Genomic DNA, 25,403 nt, shown 5'->3' on the forward strand with positions numbered 1-25,403 from the left:
TAGTTCAGAGACATGACAGAGAAAGAGAGAGAGACAGACCTACTTTATGAGGGGAGTTAAACAGGTTGGTTAAATGTCACACCACAGCCGCTTTTACTGTCACCTCCTAATAAAGCAGCTATTGTATTTATAACAGTTTTTAAATACGATCTCACCTACATGGAACTTGCGTTACATCCTGAAGTTTTGTATGGGCGACGGGAAAACAGTGCTTTTGCCGGATTATTGCTCAAATTTTAGTGAACGTGTGACTTTTACAGCTACCGGCTCGTTTTGGCTGAACTCGGTTGGTATTGTTAAAGTAAACCAGATAGTTTCCTGTCTTTATAATGCACGAAAGGTTTATGTCTGTTGTTGTTTTAAAAAAAGTATAAGTATCTATTTATAGAGATTTTGAGCTTCTGCTCTGAGTCATTTAAATATGTTAAACATCTTCATTTAAATATTAATTTAAATACCTCACGCCTCACCCCCTGCCACCAGTGTTTTAACTTGTTTCATTTAAAGACTGGCTTTCATTGCAGCTCTGCCTCTTCAGGAAAACCGACTGTGCAAGAGAAAAGAAAAGTGAGCTGGTATCTGCCTTAGTTGTAGAGGTTCATATAGATGCACTGGGCGTCCAGCTGAGATGCCGAGACGCTGACGGTCCTGCCCGGTCCTGCCCCGTCTGTCGAACCGGACCAATGATGCTAATGAAGATGATGATGATGTCCACACGGCGCGTTTAGCGCTAAATCACCACTACCGGACTCTGACGAGACACTCCACTCTGATCCGCGCTCATTCAAACTTCAGATGGACTACCTTCACTCTGCACTGACCAGTAAAATGAATTGGATCACACTCCTGCTGGCCGGCTTGACTTTTTGGGGCAAAGTGTCCGTGCACAGCTGCTTAGATTATGATGACACTTATGATTATTATGAAGAGGAGAAAACAGAAACGATAGACTACAAGGATCCCTGCAAGGCTGGTAAGGCGCTTTTGTGCGTTTTTGTTGCTTTTATATTCTGTGAGGTGATCAAAGGACAAAGCATAAACACCCAATTCGCACATATAATCTGTATAGTGATAAACGTACGGAGGAGTCAGTTGTTGAGGTTTTTACTCCCAAACTTTAGTTTTTTTTCCCTCTCTCTTTACGCGGAGACGCGCACCGGTCACGCATTGAGTCCTCTGGTGCGCATCTATTACTTTAATCTTTTTTTTTTTTTTTTTGACGTGGAAATATCCCTCGCAAGCCTCGCACGACCCCTCCTCCCCCGCTGATATGATCTAGCCCGCTTTAATTCGGTTTCTCCCGGGATGATCCCGGAGGCCACGTGCGCTCCGCTGTCATAAACCCGTGCTTTCCGCGCGCACGTTTGTCCGTGCAGGTAGAGCGCGCCTGCACGATTTACAATCTCTTATGCAATTATGATATCAATCTAACAAAGTTGAAGCTGAGTTCACTCCGTCCAGTACTTCCAACAGACAGCTGGCATGCAAAAGATATTGACGAATGTTATTAGAATGATTAAACATTATGTAAGACAAATGAACGAGCAGTTACAAACAATCCGTGAACCTGCACCACAAAACCTGTCATAAGGTTCAATTTAGGTTCAATTTATACATCACCTAAAAGCTAAATAAGCTTTCTATTGTATGGTTAGGATATGACAATATTTAGCCGAGATATTAACTATTTGAAAATCTGTAATCTGAGGGTGCAAAAAAAAATCTAAATATTGAGAAAATCGTTTCTAAGAAATGCATATTACTAATCAAAATTTAAGTTTTAATATATATATATACACAATAGGACATTTACAAAATATCTTCATGGAACATAATTATTTTTGGCATTAAAGAAAAATCTATAATTTTGACCCATACAATGTATTTTTGACTATTGTTACAAATATACACATGCTACTTGAGACTGGTTTTGTGGTACAGGGTCACATATGTTTATGTTGTGCATATTTGTATTTTACGTTTACATAGTGTAATGATTATAGAATTAGTAGTATAGATTCTTTCGTGTAAAATGAGGGGTTAAACTATAAAGATTAGAAAGACTCAAGGGACCATGTGTATATGTTTGTACAGTCCGTTTTAGTTGTGTTTGTATCTTTATGTTGACACAAACCTCATACAGAAGGTCAGTAATATGATGTTTTTTTTACTCTGTCCTCTTTTGGATGTTTAAGTAAACTCCACCTAAGGCGGAACAGATATTTACATGCATCATTTGCAGTTACATTTGCTCTTGTAAAAATGCCAACACACAGATTTACTCACATAATCTCCCTTTCCACATTCGCTCTCGCGTTTTCCTTTGTGTATATATCATGTTTACTCAGGAACTATAAATCTGAGCATTTGTTTCTCTGCAGCAATGTGTTGGCATTGTTTCCAGGCTTTCACGAGACAGATGTATGCACACACGCAGAGGGCATGCATACTGTACACACAGGCAATATGGATTACTGATGAGCATGAAAAATAAGCATCTCAGTGGTTTTGAGAGGGGATTGTAAGAGTGTTTGTATGCGTGCAGTGTGTATGTATGTTTGGATTAGTGCGTCTGTTTGGGTGTATGCGTGTAGGAGTATGACTGTTTGGCGGTTATAGGGAGGACCTCTGTTTTTACAAACTGAAATATTCAGCCTAGAAATTTGACAGGCTTGTTGATAGCAGTACTACAGGGAGAGGGTGGACAACATTATCATCACGTAAACTTTAAGCACATACGTGAATAATAGACATAAAAACAGTTTTAATCTTTATTACAGTACACACACTTCTGTCAGATATCTATCACTTACTGCAATCCTAATTTGCTAGTAAACAGCCTGTACCATGTATATAAACATGTACCAAACTCCCTTATAAATACCAGTGTACACCCAAAATGATTGAATGTACTACTCTGGATATTTCAGATATGGTTAATCTGCCATCACGCCCCAAGATAGAACACTTCTCCAAAACATCATGATGTTAATATTAGAAAGAAAAAAAAACCGATGTAATTCATAAACCACAACTTTATATGTAGTTGCCACACAATGATATTCATTTCAGTGCATTAGACTGCTTGAGGATCTTTGCATCTCACCAGGTGAAATGCTGACTGTCCAAAAACTGTCCAGGTCATTGAGCGTGTTCGATCCAGCTCTCTCTAATGCTAACGTTAGCCACTCTCTTAGCTGATGGAGCATTTTACCAATGCGTTTGCAGTGTAGCCTTGCATTAGCATATCTGCTCTGTGTTGATGTTTTAGCAGAAATAGCCATGCTAATTAAATGCAAGGTGTCAATGGGGGGAGCTGCTGTGCTTTTCAGATGAATGGGCCCAAATTTAGTTTAATTGTTTACAGGCGTACAGTATTAAACCATGGCATAACACACATAATGTTTTGGACACTGTATAAACGGTATATTCTAACCTCTAACCTTCCCCCTAAACACAATCCTCACAGAAAACTTTGTGTTTTTCATTAAAAAAACTAACAAACCCATAGTTTAACATGATTTATGGGACATTCGTGAACCTGGATGACAAAACCAGTCATAAGGGTCAATTGAAATTGAGATTTATACATCATATGAAACCTGACTAAATTAGCTTTCAATTGATGTATGTGTTAAGATAGGACAATGTTCGGCTGAGATACAACTATTTGAATATGAGGAATCTAAATATTGAGAAAAATCGTGTTTAAAGTTGTCCAAATGAAGTTTGTAGCAGCGCATATTACTAATCAGAAATTAAGTTTAGATATATTTACGGTGGGAAATTTACAAAATATCTTCATGTAACATGATTTTTACTTAATATCCTAATGATTTTTGGCATAAAAGAAAATTTGATAAGTTTGACCCGTACGCCATATTTTTGGCTATTGCATCAAATATACCTGTGCTACCTAAGACTGGTTTTGTGGTCCAGGGTTACATTTGGTCCCAACAACATAGGGTTTACCTGGACCACACACACATATACTTTTGCTTAAATAGCTCTCTTTTACACATGTTGTTTATAACATGAGTTTATAATATAACTGTATGAAAGGATTTTGGCATGGCAGCTTTGTTTGGTGAAGTTTTGCGGTTGTTGTACATTTTCAGGGATTTCACTCCAAGCGTTGCAAAACCTGAAATGCGTGCACATTTACTTCTGTATGTTCGAGGTGTACCACTTTCATGAGTTCCTATTAATGGTTTGTTTTGGTTGACATAACAGAAGGCTATTAGCTCCATTAATGAGGTAAATGTATTGTTTGGGACTTCTGTTCGTGTTTACAGAAACCAATAGCTCTATTGGTTTCAATGGGTCACTAAAGGGCTAGTTACATTATACAGTCATTAGGTGATGTTATCTGCTTCTGTTATCTTAAGACATTGTAAACCTAACGACACTGTTGGCACAGAATAACCAATCTTTTCTGATTATGCAAATTTAGCCCACGCCTCCTTGTTTAGGCCAGAGAAACATAAACAAACCCGAGGGAGTTCACTGGGGGTGTATGCAAACAGGACTTATTTATATATATTTCTCTCATTGTAAGAGTCAACAGCTTTATTGGCATGATTGATAGCATTTATAATTTTGCCAAAGTTTGTACAATAATGAAATATACAATACAGAAAATAGATGAAGCCAGGTAAAGAAAGTAATATAAGTAAAGAGAAATATAAAAGTTAGGGGTGAATATATGTACAGAAAATTGTAGTAAATTGATCATCCATCAAAGTAACACCCACTAAAACTAACACTATAGTATTACCCTCTTTTCCCCCTTTGTATTGTTCTTTCATAGTGTTTGCAGTTCCTGTCAAATACTTTCTGCACTTCATTCCTCACTCTTTCTTCATTGCCTACGCATTCATTTTTCCCCAATTAGTTTTATAGAGGGCAGTGGTTGATTTTTATGGAATTGTAGTTTATACTGCGTCCAGTAAACAAGAGCAGCTTAATAAGAGAGAAGTACTCCTAGAGATGCTGTCTTCAAACAAAGCGTCTTAAATTAACTTTTTGCTATGCTTGGCAACCACAAGTAATTTGTCAAAGTTTAATTGACAAAGCAAATTATACTTGTTTAGCTGATATTTTCCTTTATATTAGTGATAAACAGCACTATTGTCAAGTCATTGCTTTATTCAAGATAAGCTAGTGTCTATGTCTTTGAGAAACTGCACCTGTCACAAAAATGTGAAGAATACACAGAATTTTGGTCTGAATATAATAGGTTTGATAGCTTTTAACAGATTTGCTACAGATTTTTTCACATCTCTAACATTGCATGGGCAAATATATACTGTAACTGCTTGTATCAGTGCAAAATGTAAACCATATTATTGCTTCTGCTAAATGTTACTAAAACACATGAAGATATAACAAACATTAACATTATTTTTGTAAAGCTGCTTTGAAACAATGTTATGAAGGTGCTTTACAAAGAAATTTGCTACCTGATCTCATGACGAAAATGTACCTGTGAGAACTTTTTCATAAGCACATATTACTGTAGTTTCCAACAGAAATGAACACTAGAGGCGGTACAACGTTGAGCACTTGTAATTGTTTTCGTACACAGTTATGATCACAGCCAGTATAGTATAGATTACATGGAATTGGACTTGGGTACGAATCCCATGAAAAACATGACTCACAATGAAAGAGCTGAAAGATGAGAGATTGAAAAACAAGCTAAAATGGCATGCTTGCATTTGGGTTTTACGTCACAGTTGCTTTTGTTCACACTATCGGTTAGGTTTAAGCAGTGCAGATGGTACATTATTTTAAAACGTCACAGAGCTTTAGAGATATAACGGCACTCAACAGACATTTCAAGTCAGAACTGCAGTGACACATACAAAACCAATGTCTCATAAAACGTACCATGTACGTTCATCTGTTCCAGGGAAAAAAAATGAAAACTCTTTTAGCACCATTCGATGGACATTTCACATCGTATATGTCACGAAACGTACATTGTGGTACGTATTTTGCATCTTGAGAAGTACATTTTCGTCATGAGATCAGGTTGGAAATTTGACTTGACTTGATGTGATCAAGTCAGGATCATCTTACCATTTAAAAAAAACTTAGTGATCACTTTTTTAGTTTTGATTACTCACCAAATGCGTTAATTTCAAACATTGTACTGTTGGAACTGCTGGTCAGAATAATGTGTAGGAGGATCTCATGTCGGTCTGACAGTAGTCTGGTCTTTTATTTCATCTGTGTAACTGTGTTTATGTTGTATAATGTGGTGCAGCTGGGTGTAAATTTCACCTCTACATACATGTCAGATTCATATCCATCTGTTTACATATTGCTTGTGACCTTGTATGTGTGTGTATGTATGGTGGAAATGACTCTGCGTGGTTGATCATCTTGCTGCTGTTGTTCTTGGGAAAACAGAATGTGAATATTTGGCTGTGTGCTTATCTCATGCCATTAGAGTGCACTAAACACATTTCCATCTCTTTGTACGCTGATTTCCCTCACTGTGTGTGTATGTGCGCGTGTGTGTGACGAATGTGGGAGCCCACTTCATTCAGGCACTTATCTCTTCCTGGTAGCCTGCATCCTGCCACTTAGCTTGAGAAGAATCTCTCTCTCTCTCTCACTCACACACACGCGCGCGCCTTCATTCATGCCCCGTACAAAAGAGGGGTTTTGTCATAAAACTGTGCACACAGCAAAACAGAGAGTGTGAGTGAGTGAAAAGGGAAAAAACTTTCACTTGCAGTTGTATTGTTTGAGTATCTGCACTATGGAAGTGTTGAGAGTTGTATTCAGATAGACTCATTCAGGTTTTACTCGAATGTAAAACACATCACACATGACATCAGCCTGTCTTTACAAGTCTAGACACACTCACATTAAAATTCAAAGCTTTCAAGACCACATCAGACGGCTGTTGGCTCTTTGACTGCACTCACTTAAACTTTTCTCTGAAGTCAGCTTGTCATAACTAGAGTAGTTGAGTTGTTTTATTTGTGTGAGATGGAGATGGTCAGTTTAATGAAAGGATTTTCCAGGAGCACTGTAGCCTGACAGGCAGCTTCCGAAAATTCCCAAAAATTCCAGCGTCAGCACTTTGCTCCGCCATGGACTGTTTGTTTTGGAGCAGGGAAACATGAGTCAGCGATCCGCACACTTCCTCCTAGAATGCATTTCGCTAATTAAACAATTACAGCTTTACACATCCTGACGTGTGAAAAGGTACTTTGATGCTCCGACAATGCCACTGACGGAAGTCTTTCTGTCTGTCTCTCGTGCACATTTGCTGAGAGTGTGATGACAGTGATTGCTGATCTCTCCCAGACCAGTTTTAACATCCGTTTCGGATGATTCCATGTTGTCAGTGATAAATACAGATGTAAATTAACATTTTGTGATCTGATCACTTCATATTTAGAGGTAGTCAAATACATGTGACCAGACAGCATTTGTAGTGTAATCTCACAACAGTGAAGAGAAATCAGCTGTCAATCACCCATTGAGCTAAAACGAAGGTTACAAATTGATTTTAACACAGATGACAGTCCAAATAGCATTGATTTATTAAAGGGATAGTTCATCCAAAAATGAGCCTACCCCTTGATTTACTCACCCTCAAGCCATCCTAAGTTTATATGGCTTTCTTTTTTTAGACGAATACAATCAGAGTTATATTAAATAAAATGTCTTGGCTCTTCTAAGCTTTATAATGGCAGTGAATGGGGGTCAAGATTTTGAAGGCCAAACAGTGCATCCATCCATCATAAAAAGTACTCCACATGGCTCTAGAGGAATAATAAAGGCCCTTTGAAGCAAAGCAACATGAATGTGTATGAAAAACACATATATTTAAAATGTTAGCTTCCACTAACTGTTATACATTCACGAGAGAGTGGCATTCCATATAGAAATCATTCTTTACAAGTCCTAATTTTGTACTTCTAATTTGTGACCGGTGTTTTTGTTTTTTTTGTATTCCTTTTTTGGGCTTCAAAATCTCAACAGCCATTCACTGCCATTATAAAGTTTGGAAGAGCCAGGACATTTTTTAATATAACTTAGATCATATTTGTCTGTAAGAAGACGTCATATACACCTAAGATGACTTTTGTTTATTTTACACTTCAGTGATTTGTATTCACGATTAAACACAAAGGCTACACACATACGACCAAGTTTAAGAAAAACAGTTTTTCACACTTGGGTAGAATTCCCCTTATAGTTTTACTGTCATTATATTTAGTGTTTTGATATAACCTAATACAAAAGCTTGTGCTTTCAGTTTTTTGCGCAATGATAAACTGCATTTTAAGTAATTTATTCCAAACACATATTGCACATCACTGCCATTTTGTTGTGTGCACAACACAATACAGTACCCACCCTTGAGCAGCAGTGGAAGTGGTTAAGCAATCGCTGTCGTAAGGTCAGTTGTGTCCATCCCAAAAAAAAAAAAAAAAAACTTACATGCAAAAGACTTAATGCTACTTTGCATCTTGAAATGTATCCCCTTTGAAGCAGAATGGCTGCAGTATACATATATGTTTCTGTATAAATATATATTTAGAAGCAAGTGTGTGGACTTGTCACGTTTTTCGTGTCTTTTTGCACCTTATAAACTTGCAGCAACATTGACGTAATGAGTGATGTATGTAGTATCAAAAAGGTGTAAACAGCAATGTGTCTGAGCTGAATACTTGTGATCTCATCATGGAATGACAGAGACAGGTCATAAAACCAGGTGTAACAGGCCCTTGATGCTCATAGCTCAGACTGACACTCTTGAGAAATGCAAATGCAAATATTTTTTAAATATTTTTTTTTCAGTTGGCTGGGTGTCATAGGCACATAAATGTCATTGTTCTAAATACTGCTATGATTAATGCAGTCTAAAAAAACAAGACATCAGTTTTCATCATTGTCAGGATGCAAGGTGACATTAAAGAGTTGTGTTTGGATGCATATGCGTTTTTGTTTGAGTGTGTCTGTCCCTGATTCTTCCTGTGATCAAGCTCGCAGGAATGTTTTTTGGGCTGTCACCCAAAATGCTTTGCGTCATGTCTTTCTGACATGTGGCGCAGATGTCTTTAGTTACGCGTGTCACTGACGAACAGAAACACCCCACTCATCCTTCAGCTCCCATGATAGTCATTCATCAAACTCAGCTGCATGTTTCTGTGGGTTTAATGAGGAAGGGATTCTCGGTATTAAACTGACATCACAGTAATGAAGCGTCAACATATGGTCAGACTTTCTAAACCCGTAGTGTGTGTTGATCGGTGCCTCCCTCCAGGATTCTCCACAACATCTGCTGTCTCTGTACATAAAAACAGTCTGCCAGTCAAACTGAAAGTCGACAAGAAAAGACGATCAGTGGGCATTCTTCATTCTAATGTGTACAGTCTTCAGCTCTGTTCCAAAGTCTAATAAGCTGTCTTGCTGTCAATTGCTTTCTTGATAATTATACAGCCTTGTCTCAAGAGCAAAGCTTAGAATGCCTAAAAATGCTGTTCAGGTTGGCAGCTCATAGATTTTGGAACAGAGAAACTAGATTCTGAAGTGGTTAACTGAATGTATCACCTTTTTATGACTTTTGTTGAAATTTGCAATGCAAAAAGTGGACTTGCTGAGACAAGTTTCCTCAAATTGAATGCACAGTTAGTTTCAGCAATCTCCTTCAACTCTTAAATCATTCAAAGGAAACGACTTGGATGTTTCCAGGATAACCTGGAGAGTCTCATTTGGAACTGTAGTGTGACCTCCAGGATAATCTCCCATTTTAATACACAATTTCATCTGCGCCCAGATTAAAAACACACCTCCCGCCGTGCTACAATAACCTTGGAACTGAGGTACCCGGTACTTTAGCCTACTTTGTGTAATAACGAAAACATTTATTTCAGTGAAAAATAAGTCCAAAACTCTCCATTTTAATGTGTTTTAATTTTTCTGATAATCAAATGAAAGCATAAACATTTATTTGATTTTAATCAAATGAAAAATAAACCCTTTTAATTTTTGCCAAACAAACAGAGGTTTACTGTTAAAATCAATACATGGAAGAAAAAGTATATTCAGTTTAAAACGTTTAAATAATAATTGTAGGATTTTTTTCTACAATTAAGTGGTTAATCTTGTTGTAATATTTTTTTATCATATATATTGTTTTATGTAAATTATTTAAATAGGAATATATAAACACCTACATTATACTGTACACAAGTAATACAAGACTAATATTGTTGTTACATGTTAAACCATACTTTTATTTTGACAGGTTGCCATGAAGTTTCTGTGTGTACAGTATGATATGATGCTAGTTTTCTCAAATGAAACGGTAAAAGTGTCACTCACATCAGCTTTGGAGATTGAGCTTATCTGTTCATGTGAGATGCAAATGCCAAAAATTAGCGTGAGCGTCACGCGTGCTTCAGTATGCCTGTAGTAAAAAAAAAAAAAACGTGCCTCCGCCATTCATACATACAGAGGCAAACGGAACATGCAGGATTCAGATTAAAATGGTCTTTTTGCGTTTCAGTTTTCACAGACACTAGTCCATATCGCGATTTGAATTAAGTGACAGATAAACTTTTGATTTATTAATCCAAAAATCTACGAATTACGTGGCATTTCGCGCTATAGAGTAAATTCCGTTTTTATGAATGGAGTGCGCGATCCCGTCCGTGTTTTCGCGGAGGAGACAGTGTAAACGCGCGACCATGTAGAGACAGAAATAACATGCCTTCGTGTAAATAAGATAAATAACATAAGGCAATTTAGTTTGTTTAATCAAAGAACAATGTATAGACCTGTTCTATAGGAAAGATAACCTTAAATGACTTCTATTGTGATCTGACGCTATATCGAAAATAAAACGAACTTGACGTTCAAGGGGGGCGGGGGGTGCCGTTGGGGGGGGCGTGCCGCCCCCCTAAGACAATGGTAGGGGAAACACTGGATTATCATTTCATATTTGGCAAAACTTTTTTATTCCTCTCCAGATGGGTCTCTTCATGGTCTCTTTGTTTCCACTATCAGTTTATTTAATTCAATTGTCTTTACTTGCTAAATGAAATGGACACCACAGAGTTAATAATCCCATGTCACTGTGATGGTCACAAGTTAGACAAAACCCATTTGATTTCCCTCCTACAGTTCATAATCGATTCTTAAGTACAGCTTCTGCTCTGTGTTTATCGATCATCACAGCTGAACTTATTGAGTGGTGCTAAGTTAAGATGTGCAGTCAAAGACTCATTGATGTTAACTGAATACATGATTGCTGAGGCATTACTGGGCTTCACTCCCAGACTTCACAAATCAATGTACAAATTCAACACAAAGCCTTTTCCTCTGCGGTCAAGTCTAAGTACTTTGCCTTGTTCGTTTGGATACTTGTTTCACAGTCTTGTTTAATTGTTAAGGCTGTTATGAAAACCGTAGAGAGACCGCATGTCAGCTTTTAAGTATAAAATTATTTAGCAGAAACTGAAATATGCATAGCTGTCTAAACTCTGATGACATGTAATCTCATGACTTTGGGTAATGTGGAAGAAACACTTTGAGACCACACAGTGAACACAGTTTACTGTAAAAAGTCTATTTTGCAATTGCATCTTTAAATATAAAATCTGAATATGCTTTTCTTGGAATTTCCTCTATACTTATAACAACTGTATAACTTCCAGGTATTTTTGCACATTGTCTTTTTAAGTAAATGTTGCATTTGATCAAATAAGATAGCATTTCAAGGGATAGTTTACCTAAAAATTAAAATTCTGTTATTAATTACTCACCCTCATGTTGTTCCAAACCTTCAGAACACAAATTAAGATATTTTTGATGAAGTCTGCATAGACAGCAGTGCAACTACCACGTTCAACATTGTGAACCCACATTTAAGACTGACACGGAAGAGTAGAAGTTGTTTTTTTAAAGATTTTTGATTAAAATATCCAAAAACCAGAACAGTGTTATATATTTTGTTGACTTGTATACTTACATTAGTCCCAAATGTTTCCAAAAATGTTTAAATCATTTTGTGGAAAACATAGAAAACACTAAAGACGCTTTATTTTGTTTTGCATTGTATTAGACGGGTGACGAACGCACAGAGTAGCATTATAAAAGAACTTTCAACACACTCAAATATATCTAGTATGATAAAACAACGCTTTTTTACCCCACATACATGACTGGAATAAGTGGAAGTGGACGACTGTGGCATAATAGAACTTTAGTATATTAGCCGAGTCCCTTTGGATTGCATCGGCTGTGGGGACGAAGACAACAGCTCCCATGATTCCACACTCAATCACTGCATCATCAAACTACGCCTTTGTTTCATTGTTTGTTTTGAATATGCCCTCTCTAGTGATGAAAATTACATATTGTGCCTTTAATGTTCATTTTGTTTTAGATTGTAGCAGAGAGTCCCACTGATAAGTGGAGTGGAGTTAGATCATTGCTAATATTAGTCCTCTATGAAGGGTGTGATCCACAGGAGACTCCGGCTTTATATGAACTGATACTGATCTCAATCACGAGTTAAAGCTGAACATTCTCTGAGGAGTTGATGGGGGAGGGAAGGATGTTTGTATACACACGTGCGCATACACACAAACAATGCATATGAAACAATGGTGGTGGCCTAAAGGTGCAGTTCAGTGTTACGTGTACATGCTCATATGCACACTCACACACATGCAAGCACTAGGGCAGAGTTTATTCCAATATGGAACAATCAAGATATCTTAAACCATAATCCTCATTGTTTATTGTCTTATATCAAGGTTGAAGAGTGAATTCCCTGCCAAAACGACTCATGGCGGAGTTCCCAATATTATCTGCTTTTTCATGGCCATCTCTAGGACCTTCTTGGCGACAGGCTAATTTGAGGATGTATGATGTCATGACCGTAACTGAACGTTAGCGTTATTGGCGGACATTGTGTGATCGCAACAGGAAGTATATACATGTTCCTTGACATCCGCTTGTTAATTTTTAATCAGAATCTGAGGGTGCGAGTGCGAAGGGCAAGTTGACAATCCAAGATGTTTCCTCTCATGTTAACTTGTCAATCGATTACATATGCAGCAAACCTTAAATTAGCATCAGTCAATAGCTCAGGCCACGCAGACCATCAATCTATGGTTCTGCCAAAGAGTGTGTGTTTGTGTCCTCTAATAACATCCTTCTCTGTTTCTTTTCCCAGCTGTATTTTGGGGAGATATTGCCTTGGATGAAGAGGACTTGAAAATGTTTCAGATCGATGGAACGATAGAGCTTTCACAGCAGTCACATGGGAGACAAGGACACACGTCGGGTAAGACAACTCAGATTTAACAGGGTTCCAGACTGCAGTTGTCGAACAGTCTTTTAAAATTGGACAAATTTTGAACAAATGACTCTTATTAACTAGTTCTTTTTAGGATTTACAGTTGAAAACGGCCTTAAACTCACTTGTGATTTAGCCATTTGAATGAGACTTAATTAGCCTACATTCACACTGCAGGCAAATGTAGCCCCAATCAAATTTTTTAGCTCACATGTGACTCAGATCTGTTTTACTCATGACAGTGTGAACAGCACAAACCGCATGGAATCTGATCTTTTTAATTCTAAATTGTGCCACTTCCATTTGTGGTACTAAATCCGATACAGGTCAGATGTTTTGCAAAATGTGACCACAGTGTGAACAGTCATATCGGAAATCATGCGACTTTTACGTTACTCTAGATCAGGGTTCATCAAATCTTGCCCTGGAGGGCCAATGCGCTGCAGAGTTTAGCTCCAACCCTGATCAATTTCAACAACCTGTGAGTTTCTAATGATCCTAAAGACATTGATTAGCAGGCTTAGGTGTGTTTGATTAGGGTTAGAGCTAAACACTGCAGGAAGGTGGATCTCGTGGGCCAGATTTGAGGATCCCTGCTCTAGATCAATATTAGCAGGGCTTAAAGTATTCCGGCACTGTGCCGGATCTCCGGCGTGCGGCCGTGAGGGAAAAAAATATATATTTTAGAGCCTGCGCTTGCGGTTTAATATTTTCGAGCCAATTTATTTCACCTACCATTCATATGAGAGGAACGCAGCTTTAACTAACGTTACAAGCCTATCAGAAGCAGAGAAGGGCGGGTCCTTGCAACACAGTATGATTGACACCCATACGTCAATGTCACGTTAGCGTTGTCAGAGAAAAAAAAATGGAGCGCAAGTTTATGAAGCCTGGGGATGATGTCCTAGCAATAGTTAAAGGGCTCAAAAATAAATGGCGCTGGGCGTGGATTGAAGAAAGTAGAGATGGCGAGCCTTTTGGCAGTTGGTGCAAGAAACTGAGAGAGCCTGGGGCTTGTTTCTGCACGATTTGCTCGAGGAAGCTACTGTATGCCAGCAGCGGTAAGAAAGTGCTTGCTCGCCATGATTTAGGCTGTATCCGAAATCGCCCCCTATACCCTATTCTAGGGTTGTCACGATACCATAAAAATGACTTACGATACTATACCAGCTGAAGTATCACGATACCAAGTAGTATCGCGATACCATGCAGTATTTTGTTCATTTAAAATTCTATTCTACAAAATGAATCAAAATTTCATAAATAAAAAGATGTAAATGAAAACAGACAACATTTTTCTCTGAATACTTCATTAATGTGAATGAATGACTGGCTATTGTTTTCCATGAAATCATGTCAACATAACTCATCTTAGCAATGCGGAGAAGCTGCATGAAGTGACATTTAGATGTGGTATTTATACATTTAGACTTTATTTATAATTGCATAAATTATAGATTACAGATTAATGTTTTAAATACAAAACTCTGAATATAGAAATATTATGGGAAAGAATGTAATATGATGAGAAACTTAAACCCGTCAGCAGGTGGCAGCAGTGTTTGTGATTGAATCACTGAGTCGTTCAAACGATTCTTTCAAAACAGCTGAATCATTCAAGAGTGAATCAAATGACTGTTTTTATGAATGGCTTAGTGAATCAGTGATTCGCCCAAACCAACGCAGATATGGATTCGAACACAGAAACGAAACAAAAACCATCTTGCTGAACTGTCAGGAGCATTTTTGCTAGCATATCTTGAAAGTAAGCAGCTTATATATTAAAACATTAATTTATAATATATAAAATATATATAATGATTAATAAGAACCAAGTGGAAAGCAGCTAGTATGTTAATGAATGGAATTGCATTCGTGATCAACGATCCTTCCAGAAACGAATTATTTCACCTGTTCTAAAAGTGGGCAAAGGAATGAAAATACGAAAAAACTATAAATATGTTGAATAAGTGATTCTTGAACTGCTATTTTTTTAAATTACATCAGACGGTCTGAATCAGACCCTCTCTTCTGATAAACTGCAGCGTGAACAACGACGTGCGCGTGCACCTTCTCATTTCAAACTGAACTGAAGCGTCGGGAAACACTGGATACCATATGAAGCGTAGAGACAGCCTGTACTACACAAAGCACAGCAGAAAGACATTTTGGTGTGCTGGCTTGCATGTTCAAATGAACGTTTTAAACAGTGTTCCTGCCGTGCATACAACATATCTTACGGTCCTACCGTGTGGACGATACTACCGTTTCAAAAATGCAATGGCACCGCGGGTATTTTTAAGCTTTAGTATCGCGATACTACCGTAGTACCGGTATACCGTGCAACCCTACCCTATTCACTATTCCCTACATTAGTCCACTCATTCAGTTCACTTGAAGGAGTAAATGAAAACGAATGAGTGAATTCGGACACTAAGTGCACGGGAAGGACTGCTGCTTTTGCATAGTGTGTTTACTGTTTAATAATCATTTCAAATGGGCAGCTCCAGTAGTAAGATTAAATGATCTTGAAGTCTGTCACAGAAATTATGTATGAACCCTAGTTAAACAATTTAAGAATCAATTCACAACGAACGTGTACCTGTTGTACGCTGTATTACGCAGTGGACGAGCGCATTGTAAAATGAACGGATGGATGATTCAGCTGCGGGCGCCATCTTCTGGTGAGACGCGGATCGCGAATTCAATCGGCACGCGACTCTCACAGTGCATTATGGGTTATCTCTAGCTGTTGAGTGTTCATCGGTTGACAACTCATTTTTGCGGTGCGTTGTGGGATTGAATGAGTGCACTCGAGAACGTCCACCAACCCCCCAAAAAAAAAAAAGTTTTAAAAAAGAATTTTTAAAATTTACTTTAACCCCTGCATTAGTCACGATTCTGTGGCCGTGGGAGTCACTTTGTATCATAAAAGTTTCAAAACTCCTCTCTTTCGAAACTCCACTTCCTTGTTTTTTACTTGTCACAGTGCCTGTGCAATAATTCAGCTGGCTTCTGCATCAGACCACACAATAAATAAATGCATAATCGCTTACTTTATGTCCTCCGTTTACTTCCGTAGGACAGGGCTCTGCGCAAGTGTTGCCAAGTCTACAGTTTTCCAGCAGAATTGGGTTACTTTTTCCACTGTTACTGCGAGTTGTTTTTCAACTCCGTGGGTTGAAGTGACCCACCTAACGTGATATTTACCCCCCCCCCCCCCCAAAAAAAAACGCGATTAGGCTAGTTTTGGACTAATTTTGAAAAGCAATTGGGCAGAAACCTGGCAACTCTGTTTGTAGTGTTCTTTTGCGTATGCGGCTCAGTTCAGAACCATGATCTGTTCACACTTGACATCTGATATTGGCCACATTTAAAATAAAAATGTGAACAGCTATACACAAAAATCTGATCTGAGCAAAAATCTGAATTGAACACTAAGGCTCGCAGTGTGAATGTAGCCTTAATAAATCTTCTGAGTTGCTACGACGTTCACAGGTGACTGAGACTTAAAGGGTTAGTTCACCCAAAAATTACAATTCTGTCATTAATTAATCACCCTCTTGTCATTCCAAACTCGTAAACCTTCGTCTTCGGAACACAAATTGAAATATTTTTGATGAAATCTAAGAGCTTTCTGACCCTGTGTAGACTTCATAGCATTACGGTTGAACCATTGATATCACATGGACTATTTTAACAATGTTCTTACTACCTTTCTGAGCCTTGAACATGTCTATGCAGAGTCAGAAAGCTCTCAGATTTCATCAAAAGATGAATGAAGGTTTTACAGGTTTGGAACGACCTGAGGGTGAAATATTAATGACAGATTTTTTTTTATTTTTGGGTGAACTATACCTTTAAATTGTTATGCTTTTTGAAATATTCTCAACAGAATTCACATGTTTTGCAAAAAATATTATAGACCATTGCTTTTGAACAATCAGCTTTAGTATGTAATTTGGCATCTAAAAAGTCTGCTAAATGTTTCATGTTATTCCTAGTATTTTTTTTCTGTCTAAAGCCCTACATCACACTTCAGGCATTATAAATCTGTCACATAATCTGGATTTAAAAAATGAAAGGTCCTCCGTTTAGTTTGAGGTTCTGATGCACATGTTTTTTCAGCTGAGTTCAGTAGCAGATGTGCAGTAGATGAGGTTAAAGCTGCAGTCAGCAGCTGCTGAGGGTTGTTTCTGGTGCAGAACGACAACAATGACTCTTTCTACAGTAAGGTTCAAGGTTTGGGCTTCTGTTTGACTTAGTCCTTGAAGCCGCCCATGCGCTTTTTTCGTCCTGATGTCATGTTTGAAGTCAGACCTTCCTCCAGGCGTTAAATGCTCTGAACTAGCGCTGGCCTCGACTGCATGGTGACACACAGAGAACACACACACATACAGTATCCTCTGTGGATTGTGTATGTCTTCATTTTTTTTTCAGTCTGAGATGCTGAGCTGTCATAAGGATGGAATAGATGTCCATTGTGTTGTGGGCTGTGGGTGATTTAAACTTATTAAAGTCGTACTGAAGTTGAAGAATGTGTGGGGATATTGGGAGTTTATAGCTTCAGGTGATTAGACTTGATAAATGCTCCTGTCTCGACTCCCCTGCACCATCAGCAAACAACTGTGTGTGTGTTTGCATAGCAAGGTCTTTGTTTTTTACTCCTTATGTAATGGGAAAAGTGCAGAAGCAAGTGCGTGTGCAAATGTTTGTTTCTTTGCGAGTTAGAATAAACATTGTTAACAAAATCCTTCCTTGCTGATATCTAAACTGACCGAAGTCAAAATGTGCGTGCGTGTGTCTTTCCCAGTGGCACATTGTTAAGGTAAACTCTCAGTGTCTAAAGCAGGAAACAATCACTAGTATGAGTAATGACTACTCACAGACTAGCAGAAAACTTTACCTTGCTGGGTAGCGGCAGTGTCAGCAACATCACCTTTATCATCGTCTGAGTTCGGCCAAAAAGACGATAAGGATTCAGCGTTGTGTTTCCGTTCTGAATGGGGTTGTTACAGGATGTGCCACCGGGGCAAAAGAGCAAACTGCATCAGGACCAGGAATAGAAGAACTGATGCATGTTCAAACCAGTCAGGACAGGTCTTTCTTGGATATTTCCAGATTCCTCAGGATGCTTTCATGACAACAGCACACACTTGTGTACCTGCCAGTGTTATGTGTATGACATGAGAGCGTTTGTGCGCACATTAATCCCAAAGCTCAGCCTTTTCCTGTGTCTTGGATTCAAACTATTGTTTCTTCCACACTTTCCTGTCTGCATCAGAGAAATTCCAGAGAGAGAGAGAGAGAGAGAGAGAGAGAGAGTAAATGCGAAAGAAAGATAGCAGAGGAACTGACATGTGTGAATAGAGTTGTTCAGTTGAGAACCCTGGGAGTGAAAGACAAGAGTAGGTGTGATGTTGAATGAAGGAGAAGAGGCTGGTGTATGTGGGGATGAGGTGAGGTGAGGTGAGGATCGATGGATGAAATAGGTGTGATAATGGCAGAGAGCTGCTGATTGAAGTTTCTCAGCTCACTGACAGAGTTCTTGTAACATTATAATGGCACTAGTCAAACTTGATTTGTGACCATGGACCACAAAACCAGTCATAAGTGTACATTTTTCCAAATTCAGATTTGTACATAATCTGAAAGCTGAATAAATAAGCTTTCCATAGATGTATGGCTTGTTGGGATTTGGCTGAGATACAACTATTTGAACATCTGGAATCTGAGAGTGCAAAAAAAAATCTAAATATTGGGAAAATCGCCTGTTCAAATGAAGTTCCTAGCAATGCATATTACTAATCAAAAATTAAGTTTTGATGTATTTATAGTAGGACATTTACAAAATATGTTCATGGAACATTATCTTTACTTAATAGCCTAATGATTTAATGGCATGAAAGAAAAATCGATAATTTTGACCCATATTGCAGTATACAAATAATAAATCCTGTTTATTATTTAATGTGCATTGACAGATCGCTTTAGCGCCAGAGAAGCGTCATGGTTTAAAAACAGGTATAGCTTGAAATAAACATGAATGAACATCAGAAGATATGTTAAAATAAAGTTACCGGAATCAGTATCATGTCTCATTTGATCGCTCAATCAGTGTTTGGACTGTCAGTATAACATCAGAGAGTGCAAAATATTTTGAAAATCACCTTTAAAGTTGTCCAAATGGCGTTTTTAGCAATGCATGTTACTAATCAAAAATTAAGTTTTGATATATTTACATTAGGAAATGTACAAAATATCTTCATGGAACATTATCTCTACTTAATAGCCTAATGACTTTTGCCATAAACGAAAAATAGATCATTTTGACCCATACAATGCATTTTTGGCTATTGCTACAAATATTGTATACTGTGCTACTTAAGACTGGTTTTGTGGTCCAGGGTCACATTTAAGTAAAGTTTACTCAACACGTAACAAAAGCTCTCACACAATGTTCTCACAAAATTGAAACATCACTTTCACAGCATTCTTAAAATAACTCCCTTGTTTGTTCTTTCTCTCAGGTGGTCTAGAAGAGCATAATCCCAGTAAGAAGAGAGGTTCATTATATCTGTTGCTGGACAGAATACGACGGTTAGGTTTTGGTAAGTTAAACAATGAATAGTTTCTCAGCCTTTTTTCTTATTAACCCCACAGCACCATTAGTAATTAGTATTGTCCACCTTATCTATCTTATTGTTAACAATTCATTCATGCATGTTTCCTTTTTTATATATTTTTAGAGCTCAACATTTTATAACGCATAACTCTCGAGTTTTCTCTGGTGATGAATATAGGACTCCAAAAACTTCAAACCCCATCTCTTTCTTAAATTTGACCCTTTATACAAATTCAATACAAATGCAATTTCTAACAGTTCTGAGAGCAATTATTTATAATCTTTCTCCATAAAAATTCTAGCAGGAAATGTGTATGAATGTGAAAAAATGTGACAAATGTAAAATGATTTGCAGCCTTTGTATGGGTGGTTTTAATTATCATGACAGCTCAATAACTGTGGAATGTGTCCCATGAGATGTACAATTTGTATAAATGTAAGATTTATTCTACAAAATTTTGGGAAGATGTTGTGTTATTTAATGAATGCCGATTTATATGTGACCCTGGACCACAAAACCAGTCATAAGGGTCAATTTTTTGAAATTGAGATTTATACATCATCTGAAAGCTGAATAAATAAACTTTCTATTGATGTTTGGTTTGTTAGGACAATATACAAAATCTGGAATCTGAGGGTGCAAAAAAAAAAAAATCTAAATATTGAGAATATTGAGAAGTTGTCCAAATGAATTCCTTAGCAATGCATATTGCTAATCAAGTTTTGATATATTTATGGTAGGAAATGTACAAAATATCTTTATAAAACATGATTTTTACTTAATATCCTAATGATTTTTGGCATAAAAGAAAAATTTATAATTTTGACCCATACAATGTATTGTTGGCTATTGCTACAAATATACCCATGCTACTTATGATTTTTTTTGTGGTCCAGGGTCACATATTGTATATTTTTTGCATCTATGCATTTTGATGCAGTTAGACCATAGAACCTGTGTTTGTAAAAAAAATTAACAACAAAATAATATATATATATATATTAGGGGTGTGCAAAGCAGCCGGTATTTATATCTGTATTTGTATTTGTTGAGGGGGGAAAAGTATTTGTATTTGTATTTGTATTCGAGTAAAATTCAAAATAGGTGTAAAATCCTGTTGTTGTTTTTTTGTGCGTTACACTTATAATTTACGTTAGAGTGTAAGTATTCTTTAATTATATCCATTATAATAATTATGTATATGCAATATTGGTTGATGTTTTTGAACATGTAACAAGGAACGCCATTGAAAAGAAAATAACAGCCATTACCTCATCCATGGTTAAACCAACAACTAATAAAATACCATTGTGAACATTATGAACCCTACCACCACCACCCGTCCTTGTTGGAGGACGCTGAACAGTTCTTCTTCTGAATGAACTTCTTTCCTGTGGCGTCTGCCGTTGCTAAGCAACCATGACCTGATCTCTCAATGAAGACTCGGAAGCTTCAGCAAAGCATAAATGGCTTTCCAGCATTAAAAATCGCTTGCAGTAGCTCTGCTATTAAATTTATTTTAAAATGGTTATTCCTGTACAGATATGATAAGCTGTTCCTCCAACTTGGCTGTTTTTCAATGTTATTAAGGGAAAGGGTGAAGCTGATTGGTTGATTCTGGTCACATGAGCTGCGCTGCGCTTGTGGCATTCTGAAAAGTTGAGATGTATTTATCTGGATGCGTCGCTTCCATTATGAGCGCGCATACCGCGCGTCTACTTGTGAAACAACGAACTTGAGCGCGCATGTGAACGGCCCCTAATGGAATAATCTCCCGATCAATCTCTGCTTCCCAAAAGCTATAAACTGCCTCCAGAACCCAGTTAAGGTACAAAAATCTATTCAACAAAAATAGTGATGCAGTGAAGTCTTCTTTCACCCAGCCGAGACTTCTCTGTTGCTGTGTTGAGCAGCCTGTGTCAGTCACCTCTTTTAACCCCACCCCTCGACTCCTGAATGTCACTCACTCACGCGGACATGCACTGACTGCGGTCTCATGAGGAAACGCAACTTTTTGATATAAAGTTTTTCTTGTTCCCGAATACAAATATTTTTTAAAGTATTTGTTCGAAATAAGTATTCGTAAAAAAGACGCTTTTTGTGCCTTTCCGAATACCGTATTCGGGTTCGGCTCCACCCCATATATATATATAAATCATGACGTTATTTACAATTGGTTATTTTTTTTCTTTAATGCACTGGAATCATAACAATAGTGCTGTCATGTGTTGTCAGGATGGATTTCATTCAATGTTTAATAGGGCTGGGTAAAAAATATTGATTTCTCGATTTTATTCGATTCTCATTTTTACGAAACAATGAATTCTTAAATCCCAAGAATCGATTAGTCTAACCTGTTTTCAGTTAATGAACTGAACATTGCAGCGCACCTTCCATCCAATAAATCAGAGTAAGTTTTGTGCTTTGTTACTTTTGATATGAAACAAAGTCTGCAAACATTTATTGCAGTATTCAAACTTTAAACAATAAATGCCATATTTTGTCATAGGGCCCAAAATTGCGAGCGGCGCCCCTGTGTTTAACCCTAAGAGAATAAACTCAAAAAAGACTCTCGAAAAAAGAAAAGTGTAACATTAATTGTTACTGTAAGATGTTCTATAATTTTGCCTTCTCTCTCTGTGGTGTAGAGTCGTGGCCGGTGAACAGCAGTAAAGATGTGCCGAGCTCCAAAGCTGGTGGGAGGAACGTAAACAGCGGCAGAGGTGTGAAATCACGAGTGCCACGTGCTGCCACATCCCGAGCTGAGAAGATCTGGCCCGGAGGGGTCATCCCTTACGTCATAGGGGGCAACTTCACCGGTAAGTGTCTCTGTGTTTAATATCAGTATATAAATGTGTGTGATTTAAACATAATGATTTCTCTATGTGTTTTTCAGGAAGTCAGAGGGCCATGCTAAAACAAGCAATGAGACACTGGGAGAAACAGACGTGTGTGACCTTCATCGAGAAAACGGATGAGGAGAGCTACATCGTCTTCACTTACAGACCCTGCGGGTTCGTATTTGTTTGTTCACTTGTATTATATAATTATTTTAGAAAAGAAATGCACACACTGATACTGTGCCATCCATCATAACCCTTGTGCTTCTGACACCAAGTAATGACATTCAGTAATGGTGCTGAATGTTGGCGTAACATAGTAAACATAGTATCTTCTCAAAATCACAAGCTAAATTTGATTAATTGATCAGAAGTTATGAATCAGTTCACATTATTATTTAAAAATATAATCATTAAAGTCAGCATGAAATGAAAATTCACTCTATCTGTTTTCTAAATGCATATTTTAGATCTTATTGTGAATGCTTATTCAGTGCATGTTTCATTTAAAGGGATAGTTCACCCCAAAATGAATATTCTGTCATTAATTACTCACTGCCATGTCGTTCCAAACCCATAAGACTTTCAATCATCTTCAGAATACAAATTAAGATATTTTTGATGAAATCTGAGAGCTTTCTGACCCTCCATAGACAGCACTGCAACTGACACTTTCAAGGCCTAGAAAGGTAGTAAGGACATATTTAAAGTAGTCCATGTGACATCAGTGGTTCAACCAAATTTTTTGAAGCTAAAAGAATACTTTTTGTGTGCAAAGAAAACAAAAATAGCAACAATTTCTTCTCTTTTGTGTCAGTCTTTGACATATGTTCATGAGAGTACCATGACACATATGCATGAATGGGTGTTTTAAAAAATGCATGAAACACTTCAACGCTGGCTACCAGTTCCACTTTACTGGGGTACAATCTAATTTAGAGATTCTTAACTTCTGGGCTCCTTTAGTAGTTTACATGTATGGGATGTTGAAAGCTTGAATGAAACGTGGCCATTAAGGAACGCACTCAGATACTCAGCTCTCATTGTTATGAGTGTATCCTGTAAAGTGTGTTTAAAACAAAGGTATGTGTGTTTTTGCGAGAGCGAGGGAGTGAGAGTCGACTGAGATGACTACAGTCGGCCTGGCTTTCCTTCCTTCCCTGTTACCACGGTGAGCAAACCGCCCATTGTTCTTAGGAATGGAATCCTAACAGCGTGTTAACAAGGAAGAGAGAGAGGGAGACGGGAAGACGGAAATCGCATAAGTCTAGATAAACATTGTTGGCGATTGCTCGTATCTGAAAACGTTGCTTTTAATTGATTATTTGATCACATACAACATTGTTTAATATGCCACAACAACTGATAAGAGGGTTTTTAACCACTTGTAGAAGTGTTATCAGTCTGTGAATGTTATGGAAACTGGAATGAAAAGGAAACAAAGGATGTTACATATCTGTGTGGGAATGATGCTGATTGAAGGTGAGGTGAAATAATGAGGCAGATCCAGACAGATTGCAGAGAAATAGGCAGAATGACCATTGACAGAAGGACAGGGCTAGATTAGAGCAGAGGAGAGAGAGGTAGTGAGAGCATTACATAATATTATCCATCTCAGTGTGGTCATATCTGTTATAATCAGCAGACGTCATTCAGCTGTAAACCTATTGATAGACCAACACAAGCACTAAGCGTTAACCTTCTACGCCACTGTATGTGCTGTGCTTTTTAAGTGTGCGTATATTTGTATATTGAGAAAGCATTAGCGTTTAACCATGCAAATGGTTCCAAAGCAAAGCATTACAAAAATAGATACTTTTTGTTTCAGCTAAATATTCTCTTCTCCTTTATGATGTAGATTGGTGAATGTGTTTTATTTGGAGTCTGTTTTCTTTTATTTGTTTGAATATGTCTTTCTCTGTGTTTGTGTGTCTACTCCACGCTATCAATGGCTATGAAATGAGGGATTAAGGTGTTCTAATCCACGTTATAAATAGTGAGGGAGTGGAATCGAGATTACTGCTTTGTTTGTGGGTGTGTTTGAGAATCTGAGCCATGCTTAATGGTGAACTATTGAGGTTCCATCTGGATTCCTCGAACTCTGACTTCACAGGTTTGACCTGTCTTTGGCCCTGTTTCCACCTTGTATTAAGATTGCGTTCGGATTTCAGCAAGGCCCTCCCTTCTCTTTTAGCACTGACCGCTTGTAATCGAAACACAAAAATGCATCTTAATAACAAAGAAGTCTCTGAAATAACAAAAATTCTCAACCACTTGCTACACTGAAAAACTAAAATGTTCTCTGATTGGACAGCTCATTCTATACAAGTGCCAACATGCACTGTTATTTAGAAAAAACAATTAAGGCACAAATGAACAGCACATCAAATCTAGTAACTGGTCGGCATATGAAAGCATAGCCAGTGCCGGCCTGTAGGTTTGTGGGGCCCTAGGCAAGATAATGCAAATAGACCCCACAAAAATTTTCAATATTTAAGTGTGAATATGTATTAATTGTAACACAATCAAAAAACATATGTAAAATATTTAAACAATTAAAAAAATAGAAGTGCAAGTGAACTTGAGTAAACAGATACA

At 37.6% G+C, this 25,403-nt stretch overlaps 1 protein-coding gene across 2 annotated transcripts in view; it reads left to right on the plus strand.

The window, feature by feature from the left end:
* The first annotated feature begins 795 nt into the window (after positions 1-795).
* tll1 (tolloid-like 1) overlaps positions 796-25,403 on the plus strand; it is a 53,751-nt gene continuing 29,143 nt past the window's right edge. Inside the window, exons 1-5 of one of the 2 annotated variants that reach the window (XM_073841869.1) lie at positions 796-973; positions 13,217-13,327; positions 19,870-19,969; positions 22,651-22,784; positions 22,862-22,979. In XM_073841869.1, coding sequence (XP_073697970.1) covers positions 796-973; positions 13,217-13,327; positions 19,870-19,969; positions 22,651-22,784; positions 22,862-22,979 — 641 coding nt within the window. Of the gene's footprint in view, positions 974-13,216; positions 13,328-19,869; positions 19,970-22,613; positions 22,785-22,861; positions 22,980-25,403 lie in introns of both variants that reach the window. The other variant, XM_073841868.1, reaches the window with a different exon arrangement.

The sequence above is a fragment of the Garra rufa genome, chromosome 6, assembly GCF_049309525.1.
Source record: "Garra rufa chromosome 6, GarRuf1.0, whole genome shotgun sequence".
Lineage (NCBI taxonomy): Eukaryota > Metazoa > Chordata > Actinopteri > Cypriniformes > Cyprinidae > Garra > Garra rufa.